The sequence below is a fragment of the Zonotrichia albicollis genome, chromosome 7, assembly GCF_047830755.1.
Source record: "Zonotrichia albicollis isolate bZonAlb1 chromosome 7, bZonAlb1.hap1, whole genome shotgun sequence".
Lineage (NCBI taxonomy): Eukaryota > Metazoa > Chordata > Aves > Passeriformes > Passerellidae > Zonotrichia > Zonotrichia albicollis.
The window spans coordinates 24434131-24458981 of NC_133825.1; the positions used below are offsets into that span (position 1 = coordinate 24434131).

Sequence of the window (24851 nt, forward strand, 5' to 3'; positions counted from 1 at the left end):
ACAAAAACCTGATATGGTTCACATTATCACTAGCATATTAAAAGACAAGATATACATTCCTTTTTATTCGTTTGCAATTTAAATGTATATCCACTGTTGCACTAATTGTGAAGTTAGATAAGCTACAATAAGAGAATAGAAACCTTTGAAAATTGGTCAAAGGTTGGACTCAATGTTAGAGGTATTTTCCAGTCTTAATGATTCTATGAAAGTAAGGCACTCGGGTAAGCTTTAGCTATAACACTGAAGTGTTATCACCATTAGGCTAATTACCTTTTTTTCCCAAAAAAAACCTCTCCTGCTCCTTTGGAGTTAGATCAGTTCCCAAGGTTTATTTCAGGTTGCAGATGGTCCATGTTATAGTTCCATCTGGTCCATAGGGTACATTTCCATCTCTTACTCAAAATACCCTGGATCAAAAGCAAAGCTCTTAACTTTCACCCAGGCATGATTTAAAAAAATCAAAGCCACTAATTCAACCCCAAGATAAACAGCTTTGCTGGTTCCAAGATACCTTATATCACTACTCCTCACCCTCTTAGAAAAGGAATAAATAATGGTGGACTGGTCCAAGTCCTGCATGTACAGGTTTTTCTTTTGCAAGTGAGGTTTCCATCATCAGGTATGTACACTGTTTTAACCACAATAATGTTTGCAACAGAGACTATTTTGTGACTGGGCACTGAGATCAGTGCCAGCCTTGGACCTCTGCAATTGGAAAACTGCAGCAAGGCTGGCATGAATAAAAGTCACCTTATGCAGTAAGAACCTCACTAATATGAACTCCTGAGCCAAGTGAGAAGGATAAATCCTGATAGGTAGAATAAATGCAGCCAAGAGCAGACAACAGGAAAGTTTTGTAGTGCAGAATAGCTCCTCCTTCCACTAACCAGCCAAGGCAGCTGGAAATCAAATTCATTCACACAGGAAATCAAATTCATTCACCTCCAAGTCAACTGAACAAATAAAGTAAGACTCATTTGTCTTCACATAAAAGAGTGAAATCAGAAGTAATGTTTGACGAAGCTTTCAAAATTTCTCTGTAAATGAAAGTTCTACTAAATCTAGTCCAGAGCTAAGGATGGTTTTAAAGCCTTTCTGAACTGAGGAAGCAGCTGGGACTTGGCTACAGCAATTTGGGTGAGCACAAACAAGTTAGGCTGTTTCTGGCTCTGATTCATTTGGTTTCATTTATAACAGACCTGTTGGACAGTTGGTTAACATGGAAAGGCTTGAAAAAGCTTTGAAACTACTTCACAGCATAATTCCCATAATAAATGCTGCCTAACAAACACAGAATCCCTTCCATACTACTAAGCAGGTAAAAATTCGGTAAGTTCATTTTGTTTTCTGAAACTGACCAATTAATGATAAATAGCCATCAGCAACCACATAAAAAGTATCCAGTTCTACACCTTTCACAGAACCTGCTGACATTATTTAGAAGAATTTATTATTTTAAGTAGGAACTGCCAGAGTACTTTCCAACAGTCATCTGTATTCAGACATCTCATTTCCCGTACCCTACTTGGTTTGTTTTACTTCTTTAGGCAGCTGTCAGTGAGTGCAGTGAAGAGAGCAGCTGTGGTTTCCTGTTAGTACTGGCCACTGGCATGCAAGTCACCACACCAGCAAAGGAAAGAGTGATGTGACCCACAGCATTACTCCACCTACCAGGCAGCACCAGTCCAGTTGCATAAATACATTTGGAGCACAAGCAACATGAGTTCCAACACACAAGAAAACTGCTTATTCCATATTCTCAGTGGGCTGAGGAGGCATCTAACTGATAATTCCTTTGTAGTAAACAGTTTCATTGCAGAAAATGGAGTCCTTAAAACCTGGATTTGCGTGCTGGACATACTGCAAGACCTAGCACTTTAATGGGGATATTCATGATGGTTCTGTAAAGATTGCTAAAGTACAGCAGAGAAGCGCTGCTAAGGAAAAGAATCACCACCTTCTCTCAACTTGCAAAAGTTTGCAACCCCCAAAGCAGAATTAAGGATTAACTTCTACAACAATTAAATAGGTAAGCACCACAAGATTCAACCAGTGTTATTTCTGAGTTCTCTCAATAAGGTTGAAAACCACCAAAAGTTGTAAACTGAAAAGACAGCATGTTTCAGTACCTCATGCTTCTCTTCCAGAAAAGCACTTTCCTTCACCTGATGAAGAATCACTTGCACTGCTATGTAGTGACAGCTATATTCAACACAACCAAACTGACTTGAGTTCTTACATGTGCTTTGAGGGGAGAGAGTAAAGTAGGAAAAGCCTTTAAATAACTTCCCAATTTTATTAACAATACTTTTGATTGTTAGAATTAGAGTATTAAGAGCATTGTGCTTCTTGAATAGAAATACGACAGTCAGGTTTCTCACCAAGGTGTAGAAGTTTGCCTATACAAAAAATGTAAGACTGATCTTGGATTTGCCTTCATGCAGCTGTGTAGGCTACAGTCATCCATCCACTCAGGAGCTGTATTTTCAAAGCAGTCCTCTCATGGCATTTTCTTTACTGAGATATTTCTACTTTGCAGACAAAAGAGAAGCCAGCACAGAACAGGTATGGAATGACTACTAGCCAAGGAACTGCTGGTTTCTACCAGCAGGTATCATTTGCATGCACATGTGAGATTTATAAAGATAAATCTTGCATTTAGGTTCTGGCAGTTTTCACATTTGGGCTGGACCACTAAATGGGGATTGAGGTTTCACTCCAGAAGAGAATGAACAGGCAAAGCAATTGAAGATACCTCTGACAGAAGGATCATCTAAATGTTATACTGTTAACTACAAACATTTAGTAGAAATAAGAAGGTGCTGCTAAAGTACATATAATTAAAATGTTTATTTAGACATTTCTTTGAGTAATTAAGCTGCCTCCAAGTTTAGGGCACTTAAATCAAGATTTTAAAATCTGATTTGCAGTATAAATTCTTCATTAGTTCATGGTTAAATCTGTAAATGCCTTTATAAACAGAAAGGCATACAGAAGACTCAACTGCTAATGAAGTATTTTGGTGTGAATGTACTGAAAAAATTAGTAACAATTAAAGGAGGACAGCCTTTAAAAGACCTAAAAACTTTTGTACTCCTGCATTTCCTGCTTGAATCTTAGAGTGTACTTTGATCATTTGCTTAATCTGCATACAGAACAGTATTTAATATTCTCTAACCAGCATCTCTTATCCTTCAGTTTATGTAAACATCAAGAAATCTAAGAGATGAGCTTTTAAAGCACAATGCTCCTTGAAAGAACAACAGACATGACAAAGCATCCCCACTTACTTGCAATCACCTAGCAGTAACTAAACACCATTTCTTTCTGAGTACCAAATACACACACACACCAAAGAAAAAAGGCCAAATAAGTAACCTTGCTTTACCAAATTTTACTTTTCAGGAAGCACAAAGTTAAAGGTCACAATTCTGCATGTGAAAAGATGTGCTGTGTTCCTCCCAACGTCTTTGCAAGCCTTCCACTTGTCAACTCACCCCTTCTTTTAGAAGGGGGCCTTATGTCCCTTGCTGTTTCTTGATGGTGCAAATTACTTGCATTGGCCTCTGGGGTCCACAGTGTGTGGGACACTCACTTCAGCAAGTCTCCCCATTTCATTCTGTTATATGGAGTTGTGTTTCATTGGACTTTGTGCTTTTATTCCTGTGAACTGTACTAGGATTCTAGTTCGAAAATCCCCAAAAGCTCAAGTTGTTGTTGCATTTCAGGTGGATCAAGTGCACTATAAATGCAGAAATATCTCTACCACTCCCTTGTCATAGAAGTACAAATGTTCTACTTCCCCTTACCTTTTTCATATCCGGTTTCAAGCAATTGATCTTTGCTTATCATGCCTCCCATTTAAATTTACTACCAATTCAGATCTGTCACCTGATAGTGAGCAAATTCCTAGAGAGCAGTAGAAGGTGAAATCCATTAATGATCTCTGTCCTTAAGAATGGAAAGGAAATATCATTTGCAATTCCTTCCCTAAATTCAGAGTGGGTGGGCAGCAGCACAAGAAGCAAAGGACAAACTACTGAGACTTCCTACTTTCTTGTGCTGTCATTTTCAATTGCCTGTAAGTGCTCCAGTGTTTGCTTCAGTGTGAGTGCAGACAGGCATAACAAATGCCACTGAAAATCATGAAATTCTGGTGAGGATTTAGAAATGTAGGCATCAGAACAGTGACCAATCACCCAGTTCGTGAGGTTTGTTCATGTACAATGCATTTTATAATTATTTGTTGGTAAACATTAGTTCCTTCACTTATGAGCAGTACTAATGTGAAATATCAGAAGGTATAATATATTATTTTATTACTTCATTTGCCACTGGACTGCATTTTGTTATGCAAGCAGGATCTAAGAGCAACACAGAGTGAACAGCAAAGGACTTTTTGTAAGCAGCAGCAAAGAGTAACTTAACTGAGGCAGAAATACAACAGCAATGTGATATCCATCAGTATTTTAAAAGAAATTCTAGCAATGGTATAGAACAGTAGATTTACACAGAGTGAACTTCAGCCACGCCCATGCTGGCTGGAGTCTCATGCTAATTCTTGCTTCAAGTAAACAACCAAAAGTTGAGTTGGCCTCTTTTGGGTAAGAATTTAGCATGTTACAGGACACTCACTAGATATTTGATTTTGGAATGTTAGGAATCACATTAACAGGACACACTATTTGTGCTGCAGAGAGAAATCCTCATGTCATATATATACCAGCTGAACTGATTCTCACAAACACATTTACCTAAGAACATCCTTCCTAATCTAGACTTGAAGTTAGATGACTTCATTTATAAGAAATTGTGTGGTTTCTGTAGCCATCATTATTTACTATAAAGCTAATGTACACTGAAAAAAATACACGTGTTTACAGACTACAGAAGCTCTGGTTTGAGTCACAGACCTGACATGGTTTCCAATATTCAAATGTCCACAAAGATCAGAGCTCCTGAGTAAGTTATGCTGAAGGACATCTGTATTTGTTTTTCAAGGAAATGCCATCTATCCCAGACTAGAAGGGAGTCTGATTCCTCTGAGATCACGGTCAATCCCATGAGAGCCCAGCTCTGCTCAGCTCCAGTGGGATTCACCCTCCGGGTCACTCAGCATGTCTCCCCTACCTAGAGCTAGCCACATCCAGAAAAATCACTTTTGCCTAACTATGTATCCAGCCGGTAACTGGAAACACAGTTAGCTTGTTATTAAAACTTGTTATTTTCCTCTAGGGATGTTTTCTGTGCGAGCACTAGCTTTTCGCGAACACAGCCGGCTGAGTGACAGCGGTTCGACTCGACTCGAGCAAGCACTTCTAGCATGGAGCTCCCCGCTTTCCCTACAAACACTATGGAGGTCTGAGTTAAAATCAGGCGGGGATCTCCTCGCCATGCCTAGGGCCGGCGAGGCGGTGGGAGCGGAGAAGGCCCGACCGGCGGCCGTGACAGCCGGCCCGGGGGCTGGCCCGGGGTCACCCGCGGGGCCGGGACAGCGGAGCGCCTCAGCGGAGGGCTGAGGAGGAGCCGCCCTGCGCCTGCCTCTGCTCGGGTATCGGATACCAGGGCTGGCACAGCGAGCTGCCCCGGCTGGCCGGGCGGGCACAGGCACGGCGGGACAGGGGGGGCTGGTCGGGGGCACGGCGGGGCGGGGCGGCCCGGCCCTCGGCGGGCCCGGCGAGGCGGCGGCTCTCACCTCCCTTGCAGGGCGTGCGGTGCTGGCTGTGCTGCGCCCGGTAGCCCTCGATCACCTCCCACTCGCCATTGTCGCGCTTGATGGGGAAGGTAACGCTGAGCACATGGTTGCAGGGCTTGATGATGCGGAGGATGCCGCGGACGCGGTGGCGCCGCTCCTCCAAGCCCTCGCGGGTGCGCAGCCCCTCCACCAGCTTGTCCTCCACGATGCTGGCGCCGCGATCGAAGAACCCCTCCACCATCTTGAAGAAGTTGGGGTCGTCCTCTTTCTTCGCCGCCTCGCAGTAGTGCCGCCGCGGACACCGGCCGCCGCCCCACGCCGCCGCCACCACTGCCCCTCCGGCCGCCGCCGCCGGCCCGCCCGGCTCCGAGCCCGCCAGCACCGAGCCGGCGGCCAGGCGGGACGCCAGCAGCTCCCCCAAGTAGCGGTACATGGCGGCGGCCGCCAGAAGCGAGGATCGGAGCGGTGTAGCCGCTGTCACAGGAGGGGCCGGGGGCCGGGCGCCGCCGCCGCCGCCTTTAAACGCGGGCTGCAGGGGGGGCGGCGCGCCCGCGGGGGGCGGGAGCTCTCCGCGCCTTCCGAGCGCGCCTGCGCCCCGCGCCCCGCGCCGCCCCCGGCGGGATTCGCGGAGGGGAGGGGGCGCGGCGGGCGGGGCCGGGCCGCGCCTGCGTAGTGCGCGCCCGCCGCGCCGCCCCTTCCCCTTCCCGTTCCTTTTCCGTGAGGCCGGGCCCGCTGCCCGCCCCACCGGGAGCGCAGCCGCTGCCAAGCGCCCGGGCCGCGGGGCCCTGCGCCGGTTGGCTGCGCTGCTGCCCGCGGAGAGCCCGGGCCGGGCTGCCTTCACGTGCCGCCCTCAGCCGCGTGACAAACGAGGCCTCTGTTAGCGCGAGTGAGGGCGCGCTCGCACACAGCGCTCGGGCTCCCGGGGAAGGAAAGGCGCCTGTGGGAGAACCCCGCTCTTCCACGGGTGTTCAGTGACTGCCCTGCGTGAGGGGACAGAGGCTTCGAGTAAAGGTGTTAACATGGCTGCTCTCACAGAACCGTTAGATCACTGAGGTTGGAAAAGACCTTGAGATTTATCTACTTTATCTGCTCGACTGGTTTTTGTTTTGCTGGCTCTTGGGCCATTCAAGTCCATTTTTTAAATGTAGTTCAGGCAGCATCTCTTAAGAATATTGCTTTAAACTGTGTAAGGTCTGCTTTCAGAGCATGAGAGACAGTGTGTGCTGTACTACACTGGATTTATTTTAGAAGACTTAGGTGGCTTGTTCGTTTTCTTTTAGTTTGGGCTGCTAATTGGAAAATACAGAGGCCATTTTTTTCTTTTTGGGCTTGTGGGAGACCAATGCCCCTAAACCTGGAATAACCAGGAAGTTCCTTTATCGCTGTGGGAATCTCTCTAACCACTGTGGGCTGTGCTACAAGGCTTGTGGGAAAGTAATTTAACTTTTGTGTGTATTTGTCAGCAGGGAGATTAGTCACAGATTCTTTAACTCACATAAACTCTTCAGGCTATTGATGCTATATTTTTATCTTGATTTCATGTTGCTCTCTGTCCTGACAATCTGAAGAAGTCCTCTTGAGGACCACTAATAAGGTCCTTAACTTTTATCTGGTTTTTATCTGTAATGAAGATGGTTTATAATTGTAGTTTGGAGAACAAAGATCCTTGTTAGTGATATGGGGGGAAAAAATCAAGAAAGGAGCTGGTTCTCAGGCCAGTTTGTTCTTCGGATGTTCACACAGGGCTTCAGAAACAAGCTCACTGGTTTGGTTTTCTGTCCATAGTATAGGTGGTTTATGGAGAACTGCTATTTTGGTGTTAATTTTTAGTTCACAGAACTGCAGTGTTCTCAGTGGTTGTATCAGCTTTGAGATTGTGGCAATTAGTCCTTATCAGGTAATTATTTCCACCTTGTTCTGTAGGTTGGAATATCATTGCAGGAGCACAGAGGTTAAATGAGAAATGTGATTAGCCAGTTTGCTCAAGCGTGTAGAAGTTGAGGTTAATGTGCTTTGCTCCTGTGCTGCTTTCAGCTGTGTTCTCTCTGATTTAGGAGCACACTCAATTCTCAGCTGCTTGCAGTGCCAGCCTGTTTGCAGCACACCTTTGTGGATGCATTTGAGGCTGAGCATGGGACAGGACAATGTGGGAGCCACGTGGGTCTCTCCAGAGGCTCAGTCACACAGCTGTGTTTGAAGCAATGGCTGTACCATAGCTACCCTCCTTTCTAAACAAGACTGGAACTCGGCAAAATATTTAACAAGCTGTGTGTTGGATGCTGAGAATAACTAGATCAGCATGTTAGATTTCTTAGTCTTTAAACATGGTAGGAGATAAGATAACTGGGGAGTTTTATTTGGCATGGATTTTGACTGAAATAGTGTGTGCAGTTTACCAAACTCAGCAGGTCTGTACCAAATTTCTGTTTGATTCAAGTCCTTTCTGGAGGCAGGAGTTACAACACTGTCTGTGTCCCCCATTCCAGAATTCTTATGTGCTGGGCACTGAGCAGTTGAATCAAATGAGTTTGCCAGAAGAAATGAAAAAGGGCATGCTTCAGAATGAGTTCAGGCAAGCATGAAAGGTATAATTGCAATAATAAAAGAGGCACTGTATCTTCTTTACTCTCATATACCATATGGGGTGCCATGGGAAGATTCACATTTGAGTAGCCTCAGTAAAAACAAAATCGCTAGGGTGGGTGAGAAGAAGCACAGAATCACAGAATTTCTAGGTTGGAAGAGACCTTTAAGATCATCGAGTCCAACCCATGTTCTAAAAGATAAAGATTATAAGATTTTTGTCCTCACAATCAGGAGTTTCACTAACTTCATTAATTTCATATGAAGTTTTGGTCTTAGGACTAGCTCTGAGGAGAGAGATAAGTAGAGAAAACTCAATACCTGTGTAATTGGAAGTGTCTATTATTTATGGACTTTGCAGCAAGATCATTTTCAACTGTGTGTACAGGACAGGTATCAGTTTCTATTTAAAATCTGTGAAATATAGCTCAGGGAGACAAACAACTTGATTTAATTTCTTGTAAGCTGCTTTTAAAATATCTTATATATAAATTTTAACAGATTATTTTCATTATAGATAAGAACAATACCGAACACTGTGTTGTGGCTTCCTAAAGCAATCTACTGTTGTAAGGTGTGTATTAGCAATTTCATAGCAAGTGGAGTAATTTTCTGTGTTGGATTCTAAAATTTTATTGAGGAAAGGGATCTAAGACAAGAATCAAATACTTCCTGCTTTAATTAATTTATTATTTGAAGTACTATTTAGCTATTTGGGTGAAACCATTGCCAGGGTGTGCTGGTGCTGAATTCCCTCAGAAACTGGAGTGGCTGTTCCCAGCTCCCATGGCAGTCCTGTTCCCAGTTGAGGAGGAGCAGAGAAGCTGCACATGAGGGATCCTGCCAGGGCTCTGGGTAACTCTGCCCTTGTCTGCCTGAGCCCTTCACAGCCAGAGTAACCCTGGGGCTGCCTCCAAGTGCAGAGTTTGAGCCTCTGTTAGCACACTCAGGAGGAAGGTGGATCTGTACAGAGACCAATTCCTTTCTGTGGTAAACTCTCTTCTGAGAAGTCAAATTGCTTTTGAAGTAACTGCAGATGGAATTACAGAATTTTGTTTCAGAAAATTTCATTTTAAGTTGTGAGCCATACCACATTATTGCACTTGACAGTTTAAGCAAAGTGCCTTTGCTTAAAGAATTGCTTGAGATAAATTCCAAGTAAAAATTGAAGCAAGTTGTTTGCCTTTGAATTGCCTATATGAGCATTTATGCTTCCCTTCCTCATTGCACCAGAAACTGCAAAAATAAAAGCCCATTTTTCTTTTTTTTTTCTTGAGCTTATATGTTATACTGTGCTGCTTTATGTAGACCTTGGTAGTGTAAATAAATAGGTGAGAGCTGGGGTTATTTTCTTACCCCAAACTGCTGCAGAAACTGTTCAGCCTCTGCAGAGTCAACAGATCTCTGGACAGTTGCATAATAGTTGCTGGTGACTGGCAGGATGTGAATCTGACAGGAGTGGTGAGTGTGGTGCTGTTCACACACCTCTTGGCTAAAATCCTGTGTGTTTGTGGTAAATGGAGACCATGAAGATGAGCAGCAAATGTGTGGGACTTCACAGAAATCCTGCATGGGACTTGTCTGCCTGTTGTGGGAAATGTACTGAAATAGTACCAAATAGAAATCAAAATATTTTCCAGCTCTTTAACTTGAAATGTTCTCAGGTTCATGAGTTTTATTTTCCACCTTTGCAATGCTTTAAAGTAAAAACTTCATGTCTAAGTGGTTTTGGCATAGGATTCGAAAACAGACGTGGCAATTTCTTTATCTGCAAGAGAATGTACCAGCATTCAGTCTTCAAAGTAATGGGAGGTAATGCTGGTACAGCATTTGTGCTTTCAAAGGTGTATTTTTACATGCAACAAATATACCACAGATTAAAGGGTCTAAGGAATAATTAATGTAATCTGATCTTAATTTTAATTCCAAATTTGTGAATTAATTGTTGTAGTCTAAGTGCCATATTCCTTGATTATCTTCCTCCCTTTCTATGCCTAGCCAGTAGGTGATGTGACAGGAATGAGCTGGGATGTGTGGAGCAGTTTTCTGCCTTTGCTGTTGCTGGAGGGCTGTCCCTGGGAGATGCTGCCCCAGGTGAATCCAGAAGATTCCATTACTTTGGGACTGCCTATATGAGCACTTTGACCAGATGAACACTTGACTAGAAATCTTCATTTCAGTCATCTGTTTACCAGAGCTTAGTAAAAGCCTTTTTAGTGATAGCATGAGATACCAGTACTGAGATCTACTGGTTTAGAGCCTTTCCTCTATAAATAGCTTCAGCTGTGTTGAGCCATAGCTGATCTGGAGAGCAGACTTGCAGGTTTCTTCATTTACTCCTTTTGCCTTGAGAAAAAAGAACCTGAATTTGGTGGTTTTCCAGGCAGGATGCAGAAGTTAATTTGCACATGTTGCAAATTTGAGATGTGCTTTCTGCAATGTTGCAAAATTGGAGAAAAGGTATTCAGATTATTTCCATTTGAGATAAGGGCTTTAAACCTTTCAATACTTTGTCTTATTAATGAGATTCTTAGGTACCTGTGATCTGATTGTTTAATAATTACTTTGCATTAAATTGAAGTTTTTCCTGACTGCTAAGTTCAAGTAATAAGTTGCTGTAGTTTTCTTAGCCTGTAAATAGTAATGTTTTTGCTTGTCTATAGCACTGTAAAAGTAGGGAGTGAAACTCAAAATTGTGCAAGTGAATTAGGAAGTTCTAGGTTTAGCCTAGTAGGGATTAGGCTAGAGTGAGTCTTGATTTTTTTACTTGAGGCATTGCTACAAAAATAATCTGTGGCTGAGCAAAAGAATATTTAAATGTATTATTTAATCAAACATAAGACTTTGTTTTTCTTTACGTTTCCAGAAGTTCTGGTAACAGATCTATTAGCCCATTATTTAGGATGTGAGTTTGACATGGATTCCTAATTTGTGAGTGAAATGTACTTGGGAAAATCCCCAATAAGTGGTACAGAGCAGTTTTCTGAGCGTCTAACTTCTTAATAATTCTGCTGCAGAAATCAAAATATTGAATAAATTATGATAAGTACCTCATGAGTAAATATTTCTAATTGCCACAAAAAGTGGTTGTGCTCATGTTGGTTAGCTTTAAAAACTTTGTCTCCATCTGTTTATGTAGTTGCTGTGCATGATGACTGATGTTGCCAGCTGATTCCGTCAGCTCTATGACAGAGCAGATATAAAAAGCTCTTCATGTATCCAGGAGCTGATCCCTCATCTCTTGCTCAGGCAGTCTGTGGATACTCAGCAATTCTCAGTGCCATGTCTTGGCACTGCTACTGGCACTATAATGATAATGAGTGTTGCCAGATAATCTAACTGATAAACATTGAATGTGCTTTGTAGGGACTCTGATCCCTGGAACATCACTTCTTGTTTCCAGCTGAGTAGGACAAGAAGGAACTCTCTGGAGGCAGCAGGTCTGACCCAAAGCTTGCTGAAGTCAGTGACCAATTAATCTGATTTCAGTGACCTTCCCATCATGGGCCATTGGTGAGAGAGGCTTTTGTGGGTCAGTGGGAAGGCTTCTCCTTTCTCAATTCCCGTATCAGTGAGAATCTGTGTAAGCAGCTGCTTTGTGTCATTGGGCCATAATCTCTAGCTTTTGATTGCTATTCCCTCATTTCTAATTGAAAAGACAAAAGAGGGCATGGTACAGTTACCCAATCCTGAAATATTTGTGATTCTCATCTTGCTGTTAAGTGTGTTTGAAATTAGCTGATGAAAAAGCTGGTCATGGGAAAGCTGATAGATGCACAGGCATAAATCTTCCACAGATGCATTGTGAGCATGCCAGCTTTGTTCTCTTAAATAAGGTTAGGGGGGAAATTAAGTACTTTAGTCAGTTTATTTCCTGGAAATTGTTTTTTAGAAAATTCCTGTCTACTTCATTTAACACAGCAAATATCAGTAGAAAGTGGTTTGCCAGGAGTGAAATAAGAATTGTTTGAAAGTAACATCTACAATTGAAATGGATCTTTTTTGCAACTCTTGGTGTCCTTGGCTGTCTGGCTGAAAATTATACCCAAAATCTTTCTAGCCTGGAATCAAAGCATCAGAGGCTGCAAACCAGTTTTTTCTTGGCTTAATACTCAATTCATAGTCAGAAGTTGTTGACATAAATGTAATGTGTGTTGTTTAAATAACAAACATTAAAGCTCTTATGAACTAGAGAATACTAGTCTCCTGTAGTGCTTTTGTTTGCATTTCTATTAGCAAAATCAACTTTAGCCTCTTTCACTTTGGAAGAGTGGCTGTGGAAATCAAGATTGTTAAAATATATTTGGATGCTTAAATCTTCTGTGAAATGTGTTGGTGGGTGAAGCCAGATACAAAGCATGAACAATTACCATTCAAGTTTGTTGGTATAATTGAAATTGGTATTATCAGCAAACTCCAGGAGCACATTGGCTGGTATTTTTCAACACATGGATTTCTTGGAGGGGAAGAAATAGCTGGTTATGCTAGATGTAAAAGTGTATATGTGATATCTTTTCTTGGTCATCTTTCACAGACCTCAGGATTCTTCATGGTGCCCACTGCATGTAGACATCCAGCACAAAATCACTGTTGGATAGCTCATCCCAGAGCAATCTCAGAATGAGAAAATAGGTCAGAAAAGGAAATATTTCTGTTTTAATGAAATTGTCCCTCCTTGAGCACACTTGAACAATTTTTGAAAACACTGTATGGAGTTTTTTGTGATTATTATTTACTGTCTAATCTTGCAAATATTGGCAAGGTAATGACTAACTTACCTGTTCTACTTCATCTCTTCTGGTTTTTTCCTTTGAAAGCCATTAGGTTGAAATTAAGCTTATTTTGAAGTACTGGAAAGGTAGGGTCCCTGCATGTCATTAGTAAGAGATTTTCTGGTTTCAGAAGGGCTACAATATTGTGGTCTTCTGACTAAATGAGTTCAAATCACCATAAAATCTTATCCTGGTTTCTTTTGTCTCATCAGCTTTCACGTAAGCCTGCTGTTGTTCTTTAGTAAAGGAGCACTGAATGGCATTTAAGTCATGGATGCCTTTAGATGGTTCAGCTTTCTTGAACAGAGGATGCTGAGATGTTCACCTCAGGTTTTAAGGCTGCATTCTCATTGTGGCTTTACATCAATGTAACATTGGGCTGCCTAAGCAGAAATTGAGCTTCTTCCTTATGTGACCAAAAACCTCAAAGTAATAGATGAGTAGGTGAGGGGTGGAGTTGGAAGCCACTCTCCTTCACTGTTCTCTCCCTAAATACTTCACCCCTCACCCACACTGAACTCATGCTTGAGTGCAAGTCCATTAATGTTACTCAGTTTTAGGTGCAATTTATTCTTGTTTATTAGATGGCTAATTCAGTGAAGGTTATGTAAGTTAAAGAAGTTAATGGGCCTGTTAACTTAAAGAAAAAAGTCTGTTATGTGGCAAAACACTCATCTTTTTTCTCCCAGAGTCCCAAAGTCACACTAGAATACAGAATATAGGGCACTGCCTCAGGACTTAAAGTAATTCTTAACATTTTGAAAACTAAAGTGGAGGAAGGTGATTGTGTGGGTGAGTTCTGAACAATATAAGATAAGAGAGAACTTCCTTCTAAGAGTGTATGAGGTTCAGGAACTAAACAAAAAAAAATAGTTATATCAGATGCCCTGTGTTAATCCTGACTTTGAAACATTTGATTATTTTGTGCTTGTAAACCAGCACCTGAGAGCTCAAGTAAGGAATAAAAGCAGAGGAGGACAATAAATCTCATATTGCAGGAAGAGAGAATTGTAGATATAGAAATCATATAATCAGGGATGATGACTGTTAAGATCTCAAGAGGTAGGGTGAAAAGCTGAGGTGAAAAGGGTGGTTGTGTATCTTATCAAAAAGGTGAAGGATTATGCACTGGGGAATGGCAGTGCAATGTTTAAGGTATGAATGTGTGAGATTCACTCAGAGTTCTACACGTGGTTCCATGGACTGTGCAAGCAAATAAACCTTTCATTGCCTCAGTTCCCATTTATAAAAAAAAAAAAAAAAAAAAAAAACAAAACAGATGATAATCTATTCCCCACACCTTAAAAATATGGGGAGGACAAATACACTGAGCATTGTTGGAACTGAGCTGGTTGTACAAACTTGTAAGGTCCTCATACCTGAATTGATATAGGCCAGAAGTTAAGGAGTATGGGCAGAATGTATTCTTGAAGAGAAACTCCTGAAATTTGCTTTTCTGTTAAACTCATACAGCTTCTTTCCTATCAGACTTGATTTTCTTCAAGAAATTTGAATTTCCAAAGTGATAAGTAAAATACTTCTTGTCGTGAATGTTTATCATTTTCAGAGCATATTCATTTGACTCATGCCTAGGAACAGAAGTAGTGAGATCTAGTGGAGCTGCTGTTCATTAATTTTATGTTGAAGATGATGAAAAATAGAAATTATGTAAGCTTTTGCAGGTTCTGTTGAATTAAAAGCATCCAGAGAAATTAGTATTAGAGGAATGAGCAGAAGTTTTCTTGGATTAACAAGGACTAACCATGGCTTCATCCATAAGCTGCTTTAATGGGTCAGTTTGGAGAAAAGGAATAGTTGTCAAATGCATTACATTTCTGTTCTGCCAGCAGATTTCATTTCAGTTGTTTCCACACTGTATGCTTAATATGTCTGAAAAGAAGTCAGTCTTTCAGCAAAACTTCATCCAGCAAATTGCATGATGGCAGGTGAAGAGCAGGTAATATAATTTGACCTGTGGTTGCATTTGGTTAGAAAAATTTCTGAAATGCTAAGTAAGGTGGAATTACTCAACAAGCAAAGAAAAGAAATACTGAGATTGGTGTGAGTTCTTTGGGAATGTGCCAGTGTAGATATGATTGTGCTTTTTTTGCTGAGAATGTCAGATCAGCTTGTTTAAAGCAGTGTAGTTTCTTGAACTTAGACTTGTTTTTGTTTTCCCACTCTAGATTGTAAAAGAGCATAAAATTGAGATAAGATGGAGGAAGGTGACTTTATTAGCTCCCTAACTGCATGGATTGCTAATTCCAAAGGAGCTCTGGGGAATCCAGACTTTGCAGTTGGGCTGTTCCTGCCCTTCCTGTGTCCAGCAGAGGAGCCCCAGGAGGCAGAGCTCTGACTTCCAGGTGTGACACTTTCAATAGGCTCAAAGCCCTTATTGCATCAATGCTGGGAAAGCAGTACTGATCCCAAAGATCAGTGGCAAGCTTTCTGCTCTTGACATCCAGTTCCTGAGCTGAGAAGTCACTACTTAAGTTTTAGAATAATGGGCTGGAGCTACTCTTCAAGTATCATGAGTGCTCTTATTAATGTGAAGCATGGTGGCAAATTTCTGTCATGGCTCTGGAACACCAGTGTAATGTGGAAAAGCGCAGATAACCTCTACATTGGAACAGCTTCAGTCCCTGCTAAACTGTATTTTGATTTATAGAAGATGAGCTATTGAGAATTTGAAAGAATAGAGTTTGACCTATTTGGGTGAAGTTTCCCCACATCTTTCTAAAATACTGATGTTGGCTGCAAGAGTGAAATTTTCATTCTTGAAAGGTGAATGTGAGTCAAGACATTTTTAAGGGGCTTTCACTTTTTCTATACTCAAAGTCTTAAGGAGCTGGGCTCTGTTTGAAGAGGAAAAGCTTTGCATGTCAGCACTGTTGTGTCCAGCAGTACAGTGCCAGTGGCTTTGCAGTGCTAAGCAGTGGAGAATGCTGCTGATGGACAGCTTCCTTCTCCCTGTTTGCATGCTCCAGGGAAAGCTGAGATGCCCACTGAACAGTTTGGCACTTCAGAGCTGCCTGGAGAGGGGAACTGCATAGAGCAGCTTCCAGGATCAGAACTTTATCCTTTAAACTTCCCTGGATGTAAAATGTGAGTGCTTGTTTTTTGAACACTGTGTTTCCCCAGGCAAAGGGATGAGCATAGGTAAAGGGACTTGACAGCTGCTTCCCATGTGGGGTTGGAATCTTTACTTCCTTCGGAGCTGGAAAGTAAAACTTATTGTTTGCCATATAGAGGAAGAAGTGACAGGTAACATCATAATGTATGAGGGACTGAAAAACTATGTACTATGATTGCACAGTTCTTAATTCTTATTAGCTTACCTCTTCCCTCTTCTGTATTTGCATTTTTAATGAGGAATTCCATTTTAGTGAACATTTTGGATGTTTTTCTTTTCAGCTTCATCAAATCAAGTGGTTGCACTTGCTCATTTTGTGAAACTTTCCATCCATACCCACCATTTACTAATTTTTTTCTCACTCTGATCAGACTGTTCAGTTTTCTGCATGGTTTTTCTGTTGGCAGCTGAAGTTCATAATCTATTGTTTATATATTCTAATGTCATGAAGTTCCTGTTGAGAGAAGTTTGTTAATATTTTGATTCTCACTTGTCTCTGAATACCTTGTATTTACTGAATGAATGCTCTCTTTATTTTTGAAAACATGCCTTCAATTATTTTTTAATTTGGTTTCCATCATATAAACTAAATCTCCATTTGCTGCTTTTTAGATTTGTGCTGACAAAGATGATGTCTTAGTGGTTTAGTTTTATGTCATTTATTTTTCTCAAATTTTTCTTCTGCTCCAATGTTTCATAATGTTTTGCATGAACTGTTGCCATACCTCACTTAATGTTTTTTATTAGCACGTGGCTCCTAAACGGGCACTCATTTAGATGATATGTTAGTTTGACCTGCAAGATAAAGATTAATATAAAATGTAATGTTAATGTAGCTGTAGTTCTTGGAATGCAATGTCAGGTAATTCGGAGCATTAGCCAAGGTAGGACAAACTGTACTGCTTTCTGAATTCCTGTATCTCTGGTCTGTTGTAAAGATTACTAATCTCTAGAGAAAGATAATGGGTCACATGTTTAGTGTAATAGCTTTTTGGGTTTTCTGCTTTATCTGCTAATTTTCAAGTCTTTTAAAGTAAGCTCACATAAACAACTTTTAATGTGAAATTTATTGGAAGGAAAACCAATATGTATTTACTGTCATATGCTCAATAATACCAAAGGCTGTTCACTTATATTCCATGTGCTTCCTAACACAAGCAAATTAAACCTGGAGTCACTCAAATCATTAGCTGGATACAAAGAGTACTTCAATATGGAATGGATTGCAAATTCCCTGTGTTTCTTCACCTCTGATTTTCCTCTCTGGTGTTTTTGCAGAATGTACAATTCAGGTGCATGTATGGGGCACTGAAGCACCACAAGTCACACGGAGCAGTAGCTGTCCTTCTGTAGGTGATGTCACTTGGCATGGTGTAAGGGTGGGTCACTGGACACTCTTCAGAGCCACCTTAGTGCCAAACTCATTTGTGGGTTGGGGCATTAAATAGAGCTCCTGTTAAAAAGATGGATTTCTAACATTGGCACTGTCGCTTCTATTCTATGTGAAAACTTCCTGCTAGTGTTTTTCAAAAAATGTTTTGAAGATTTTTGTGATTTTAGCTTTGTATAGCAGCTCACATGGTTTTCTGGATAAAGAATATGCTAATATACTAGTAGCCAGTATTGGCCTTGTGTACATCAGTCCTGTTGTTTCTATTCTAGTGAAAATCAAGTATAGAACTTGCAACACCTGGCAGACAGAAAGAATTGCATTTGCCAAGAGGATTGCAGTTCCAATACAGAAGGTGTTAAACTATGAGGTGGCCATTTCTTTATGATCTCTACTCTCTTTGCATTATATTGCAGAAAGAATCCATTTATAGTTTTGCTTCAGATTGGAGCAGCTTCTGCAAGAAGACAAATGAATAAATAGATAAATCTTTAGTTTCCATCCTCAGCTGTTCATGCTTCAGGAGCTTTGGAAGTTAAACAACTTAAAATTTCAGAGGCACAACTATGTAGTACTGCAAGTAATAAAACCATTTATAAAAGTTACTGAATCAAAGGCAGCTGAGTGAAGGTACACAGCAACAATAGCACAGTACAGATAATAATTGAGGTATTGCCTCGAACAAAAACAGTGAAGAAAATGATGTGCTTTGAGTGAGAGCAAAGGTACACGAAGGTTTTTACCAGGGGTTATGCAGCTGTGCCCTGCTGCTACACACTATGGCTTGGAACAGTAGAGGGAGACCCAGGATGATTTGTTACATCATACCTTGAGTTTTTTGATTGTTCTTGAGGTGTTTTCAGACAACTGAATTACCATGGAAAAGGGTACAGGCCACATCAGTGTTTCTGGCATTTAATTAGTGCACTTCATTCACATTTTGTTGAATTGTGATGATTTCCTTTAACTTTTTGGAGCACAGTAGGATAGAAATTGTGATCTACAATTTTTTGAAGTATAATCAAAAGTCAAATTACTTTTAATAAATAATCAAAGTGCATTGCTGTCCTTAGTCTGAGAGAAAAGCTACCTCTTGAAATAAGGAAATTTGCATCTAAAAGGCACCTTTGGCTCAGTCAGCTATGTTGATAGTTACTCAGTGTCACCTGTTCCCTGTTAAAGCTTAACCAGTTTGCTAAACTAACATCCATCTAAACCATTGAAATGTAAAGGCTTATATATTAAAAAGCTAATGCTAATTTTCATTAGTTATCATAACTTATTTTTTTTCCTAAATAAATGCCAGAAGACTTGAAAACTTTGTTTCCAGATGATTCACTGTAGTTCTCACTCACTTAAAATGATCTGAATTTTTTGTCCTGTCTTCCTGCAGTGCCCCAGTAAATTAACAACTTTACACTTACTGGAATAGCCACGGAAGAGTGTTTGACGTTCCTGCAGTTGTGCAGAGAAGGTGGGAGGTGTGTTCCTTCTGTGGCCACAACAAGGAGCAAGTGTGGGCAGTGAACCATCAGTGATCTTTGCAATGCTCTTCACCAGTGCACAGGGACAGTTTGGCCCAAGTCTGAAGGTTGTTTCCTTAAGGGAACTTTATCTCTTAAAAAATCTTAAACTTCTTGACTTACAGATAGAAGAGCAAATCCTTTTCACTTACAGCTGAAGTGTATTCTTGGGGTGTGTGCAAAAGAGAAATATTAACATAATCTTTTGCCTTTACTAGAACTGAAATTCTAGATTTGGATATAGAAGTCATTACTGTCATACTAACATGTAGTTAATGTCTCTCAAGAGTTTTGTTTTAATTACAATGCTCACCTCAAAACCATGTGTTTGAACTTTTCTGTTGAGGCACTGGTTCTGTAGAAATGTGTAAAGGCAGATATGGAAGTACTGAGGAGATCAGCTGTTGATTGGACTGGATTGCCAGCTCCTTTGAACCTGATGATGCCACATAGAGGGTGTAGCTGCACACTTGAGGCACAGATAAATGTGCACAGTGTGGCTTGGCATGGGAGTTAGATAGCTCTGGTGCCATAGGTTCAGTCCTGACAAAAGTACTTGCTGCCATTTATGTTTGCAGCAAGGTGAAGTGTTTGCTCCTCTGCAGGGGTCCTCTCTAGCCAGTGATGAAGTGAATGAAGTCATGATTGAGCTGTTGCTCTAAAAGTGTCTTGTGGGCTCGTGTGGCAGCTGTAGTTTTGAACAGCCCTGGGAAATGACTTGATGTAGTGATGACTTGTGTGCTCCAGTGTGACTTCTTGGAGTGAGTGACTGATTTTTTCAGTTGGCAGACAGTGAACTTGAATTGTTTCATGATGCTGACAAATGAGAAGTATCCCACTTGTCTTCAAGGCAAGAGGAAGTGCAGCTTCTGCTCAGGTCTATTGCTAACTTAACCCCTTGTGGTGGGGAGTGAAAGACATTTTCCTGGCACTAGTAGATTACTTACATGGAAATAAAATAGATTATTTTACATGGTAAACTTAAGAATTACACCTTTTCAACACCCTGTCTCCCACAGCACAAAAGCAGGACAGTCTTACCTATGGCTGTTGTCCAAAACAGTGACAATATCCCATTTTTTACTATGAGCATGCAGTCAGCATCCAGGTTTTCATTATGAAACTTCATCTTTTTTGAGTAAGGTTTTTGTAAAGATGGGAAAATAATATTGGTGGCTTTGTATTTTAAATATTTTATATATATATATAAATATATATCTCCTGATCCTAATAAGTGAAATCTACCAGCAGTTAATCTGATGGAGATCAGGCTGTTCTGATGTTTCTTTGACCAGTTACCTTGCTTTCATCTTAGGTCCTGTATTGCTTTATCCACCTCTGTTTGTCAGTCCCAACATAGATTTTCATTGGTAATGATACCTGTGGAAAATTTTCTGCAAACTAAATAGTTTTTCTAAAAAAAGCCACAATGATGCCATTCTAATATTTTCATATGCTGAAATATATGGAACAATATCTTTCTTGACAGAAGGTATAGCAGTTTAGTTGTTTAAATAGTTCTCAAAAATAAGGGTTTGGGGAATGAGTGTTCTTCAACTAAACGTGCATGGCACGTTTGTGTATCTTTGACCTTTTACCTTTATCTTCCTTTTCTGCTCAAAAGGTCAGTGTTCTCTAGAACTTTTGACTTCTTTTGTTTGTAGCAACCACTGGATGCTCATATCTCCTTAATTATATGGTTTTGTATATTGCAAAACAAAAATCAATAAATAAATTTACTTAAGAGGCCATCTTGAAAGGCACAAAGGCTCTGAGGCAGGAATTATCAAGTTAATCACAAAAGCCTACCACCTTTACTCCAATTTTCAAACACAATGAAGATGGTATCTCAGTGGCTGAATTGGAAATCTATAATTAGTGTTCAGATTTTTGCATCATTTGGTTCCAAAAAATAATAATGGGAAAATAAAATGGCTGATGCAACTGCTCAGTAGATGCCTTTGTTTTATGATCCAAGATTGTATTTACAGAAGGAATGTCTTCATTTCATATCCAGGGAAATATTTTCCTTCTAGAGCACAGCTTTAGAAACCACAGGCTGATTCTGCTGGCAAGTCGGTACACGTTAAATATTAGCAATAGCAATGCCATTTGATTGCTTGCCTTCTTTTTGTATAATAATAGTTATGAAGAACAACTTGCCTTTTCTTCCTCAGTATTTCAATTTAACATTTTTTACAGTGTTAGGCTATGGAACTGCTTAGAACCTTGATTTCTGGTTTAAATTATTTTTCTGCTGCTGCAGGAGTATTTAGGAAGGTTTCTATTGTGTTACCTATACCATATGTGTTCTCTTCTAAAAATCATCTTGTTACTTAAAGTGCTCCAAATAAGGAAAAGAAAAAAGATATCTCGTGTTTTATGGCTAGGTATTGCTGAATACAGGTTTTGTGTACCTGTAAACCAGCTGTACCTGTCTTGAGTCCAAATGGTATTGTGGTCCTCTGGCAATAGCCAGTGAGGAGAACTAAATACTGAATGCTGCTATGTAGCTTCAATAGTAGGTACTAATGGAAGTTATTTTCTGGTTAATAATAACCTAAGTACCTCATTTAGAAGTAACTTTATACTAATTACAGATACTGCTGTATGCAAATGAAGGCTTGTGATTTTCAGTAATTTTGATATCAGCTAGCAGGGTTCTTGCCATACCACTAGGTGTGGTTGAAGCAGCCCCTGTGCAATATTCCACGTGCTAACAGTGTTACTGTGTGATCCAAATGATCATCCTGCCTAACCTGCATTTGGTTAGGCAGGGCAGTTATGGACAGGACTACGGTCTTTGCCTGAAACCTTGGATGAAAATTCAGATAAAAGGTGCTTGTAACAATCACCAAACAACAGATGACAGAAATAAGACCTGTTCTGTTCATTTCCCCAGTTGAGCATGTGTATGTTTGTGTTCTCCCACATCTGTGTTCCCTTGAATTCTTGTGAGGTGCCACCAGCCTGGGCTGCTGCAATCCGTGTAATCCTTGAGCTGCCATTCACTGGCACAGAGCATCTTCTTTGGAACCCACATGATGCATCCCTTGCTCTGAGGCACAGTGAGTTTGCTTCAGCTGCAAGGTGCTTAGCTTGAGTTCTGCTGTCAGTTTTTATTTGCCATTGTGTTCCTCTCATTCTGTATTTGGACCAAGCTTATTGATTTAGTAGATAGGTGCTGTTGCTGGTGTATTGATTCACTTGCAGTGCCAGCAGGAGTTGTTGGCAGAAGGGTCTCCCTTTTTCTTGCACAAGTTGCAAGCAAACATGTAATGCATTCCTCACCATTCCAGAGTTGTTTCGGTTTCTAAGTGTATGAAACTGTTACTACACTGCTTGCTGTGTCTTCTTTCAAAGTTGCTGTACAGCTGCAGTCCCTGGCTTTTTAAAAAGATCACATTGAGTTTTGGAGGGAGATTTGAGCAGCATGGTGAAAGTGCCAGAAGAGTTTCCTGTGATGTGAACAGAATTCTGCACCAAGAAGTTTTTCTGGTTTCCCTTTGGTTGGCAACTCTCCTAGTAGCTTTTCTACTCCACAATCACATGGATTAAGTTGTTGAAAAAACAACCCTGCAGCTTGAATTGAACTGAAAAGGAACACTCTGAAGATGGCTATGAATAATTCAGTTTCCTCTGTTGTAAGGTAGATGAATCAATCCTTTAATTTTTTATACTACATGTAGGAGGAGTATAAAGTGAAGTATGTGAATAAGGAAGGATAATGTCCACAATAGAAATTAAAATTTATAATTTAAGAAATATTCTACTTTATGTATTTATTACTTACCTGCTGAAAAGCTGGTAATAAAGTAAAGGACAATTGTAATGTTTTTTTGCAAATTTTAGGGGTCAAGTCATGAACCACTTACCATTTAGGATGTTCATCATTAAGCTGCAGCAAATCAAAGCAGGAAGTAAAAGAATACACTGTTTGTCTCCTAAAACTTAAGCATTCCTAGAGGAGAAAGTGCACTTTTGCCTTATATTGGTATAGTTCTTTGTCTTCTGATGCATTACTGTCTTTTGTTTCTGGAATTTTATTTGTAGTTTGAAACTTTGTAGTGTGTTGCTGACATAAAGAAACTCTTAACTGGAGGTTGAATTAGTGTGGTTTACTTTTAGGGTACAGGACTTGAGTAAAGACTTGATGGGGCTATTTAGATGTAAATTCTCAGAATGGAGATTAGGCATGTGGCTACTGTGAATATTCAGGAATTATAGGAAGCTGAACCTGTGTCACCCTTTTAAATTAGCTTGGCATAATGCTTCATGATTATCATGGTGAGTAAATACTATTAATGAATAGAAAAATATGGAATAAAATTGATGAGTGTTTTTAGGGTATTTTAGGGATACTTTAAGGTTGTGTACGTAGCATCAGAACATTTCTAGAGGGAAGAGAATTTTTAAAGCTGTTTTTACTTTTATTCTATGTGCAACAGATCACTAGATATAAACAATCTGTTGCTCAGTTTGGTTTAAAAACCTTTAAATTTAGAATTCCTGTTTTACTGTTTAGATTGGAGGAAATAGACTATGTAGCATGATATATTTCTGTATATTAAACCTCAGTTGCAGTGCCTTGCAAATACAAAACTTGCTGATGTAGTTACTGTTTTTTAATAGATCATTGACCCGTCAATCAGACTCTGACCATTTCAGAGATAAAAAGCTTGGCTGTCATTGGCTGCTAGGAATAGAGCACCTTTCCACAAATTAGGAAATGGTGTAATAATTAACAGGTATAATGGATATGTGCATTCAGGTTTCAGGTGTATCTTCATGAGTTTTAGCTCTTGCTATCTTTTGTGTAGTTAGTTAAGCCACTGTCTGCCCACTGATAATTTAACTGCAGTATAAAATGGATTTTTTTTTGTGGCAGTAGAATTTTTCTAAAATAATTGTTAGGTTTTTAGCTCACCTTTTAAAATCTGAAGTGAATTGTTCTTTCAGACTTTTATTTATAACAAGGTGTGGAACTTCACTAACAAAACTCCTTAAGTGGGTAGTAATTCTGTTCTGAAGCAGCAAAGCAACAGTTCTTTTGCTCACAGAGAATTTAGGTAAACTTTATTTTTTTTTTCTTTCTGATTTACAGACTCAGAATGATTTTAGGTACTGATGATTCCTGGAACAGGAAGGAGTTTGACATCTTTGACTCAAAAAGTCCCTTGGAAATTGCCAGAACAGGTCATTAGTAGTGGACCTATTACACGAATCAGAGTTGGGAGAGGTCATTTACCATTCCTAAGGTAATTTATGTTTTGAAAATATAAACTGTATTTTAATTGCAAACATTCATTAAACAACATCAAGATTCAATTCCTTTGGTGTGATCAGAGAATCATAGAACAGCCCAGGTTGGAAAGGCTCTTAAAAATCATCAAGTTCCAGACCCTGTGCCATGGACATGTTTCACTAGGCCAAGTTGCTCAGGGCCCCATCCAACCTGGCCTTAATGTACTGGCACTGCAAAATGGGATCAGCAAAGCAAATCCTGAGTTTAGAGAAGTTACAGAACTGGAAATTAAGGAAAACTTTCTGAATTTTTTTGTAACTTCTAAACCTTTAAACATGTCAACAAGCCAAAGAGAAGTGATACTTAAAATAAGGGGCTGATAAATTACTATATAACGACATTTACTAAGTTCATTTGAACTGATAGTAACATTTTCTGTTTGTCACAGACCTGTTACTGAGCTTTTTGCATTATGTATTGGTAGCCTTTTTTCTACAAAACTTATCA

At 40.2% G+C, this 24851-nt stretch overlaps 2 protein-coding genes across 16 annotated transcripts in view; one reads left to right on the forward strand and one right to left on the reverse strand.

The window, feature by feature from the left end:
• Positions 1 to 6232, reverse strand: part of GLUD1 (glutamate dehydrogenase 1) — a 28846-nt gene extending 22614 nt beyond the window's left edge. The window contains exon 1 of the mRNA XM_074544702.1: positions 5699 to 6232. Coding sequence (XP_074400803.1) covers positions 5699 to 6131 — 433 coding nt within the window. The 5' untranslated portion in view covers positions 6132 to 6232. The remainder of the gene's footprint in view (positions 1 to 5698) is intronic.
• Positions 6233 to 6376: 144 nt separating this feature from the next.
• The window catches only part of SHLD2 (shieldin complex subunit 2), a 29958-nt gene continuing 11483 nt past the window's right edge, over positions 6377 to 24851 (forward strand). For 3 of the 15 annotated variants that reach the window (XR_012581085.1, XR_012581084.1, XM_005481648.4), the window contains exons 1-2: positions 6377 to 6751; positions 24204 to 24357. The gene's annotated coding sequence lies outside the window, so the exon portion shown is untranslated. The other 12 variants (XR_012581083.1, XM_014275628.3, XM_074544685.1 and 9 more) reach the window with 11 other exon arrangements.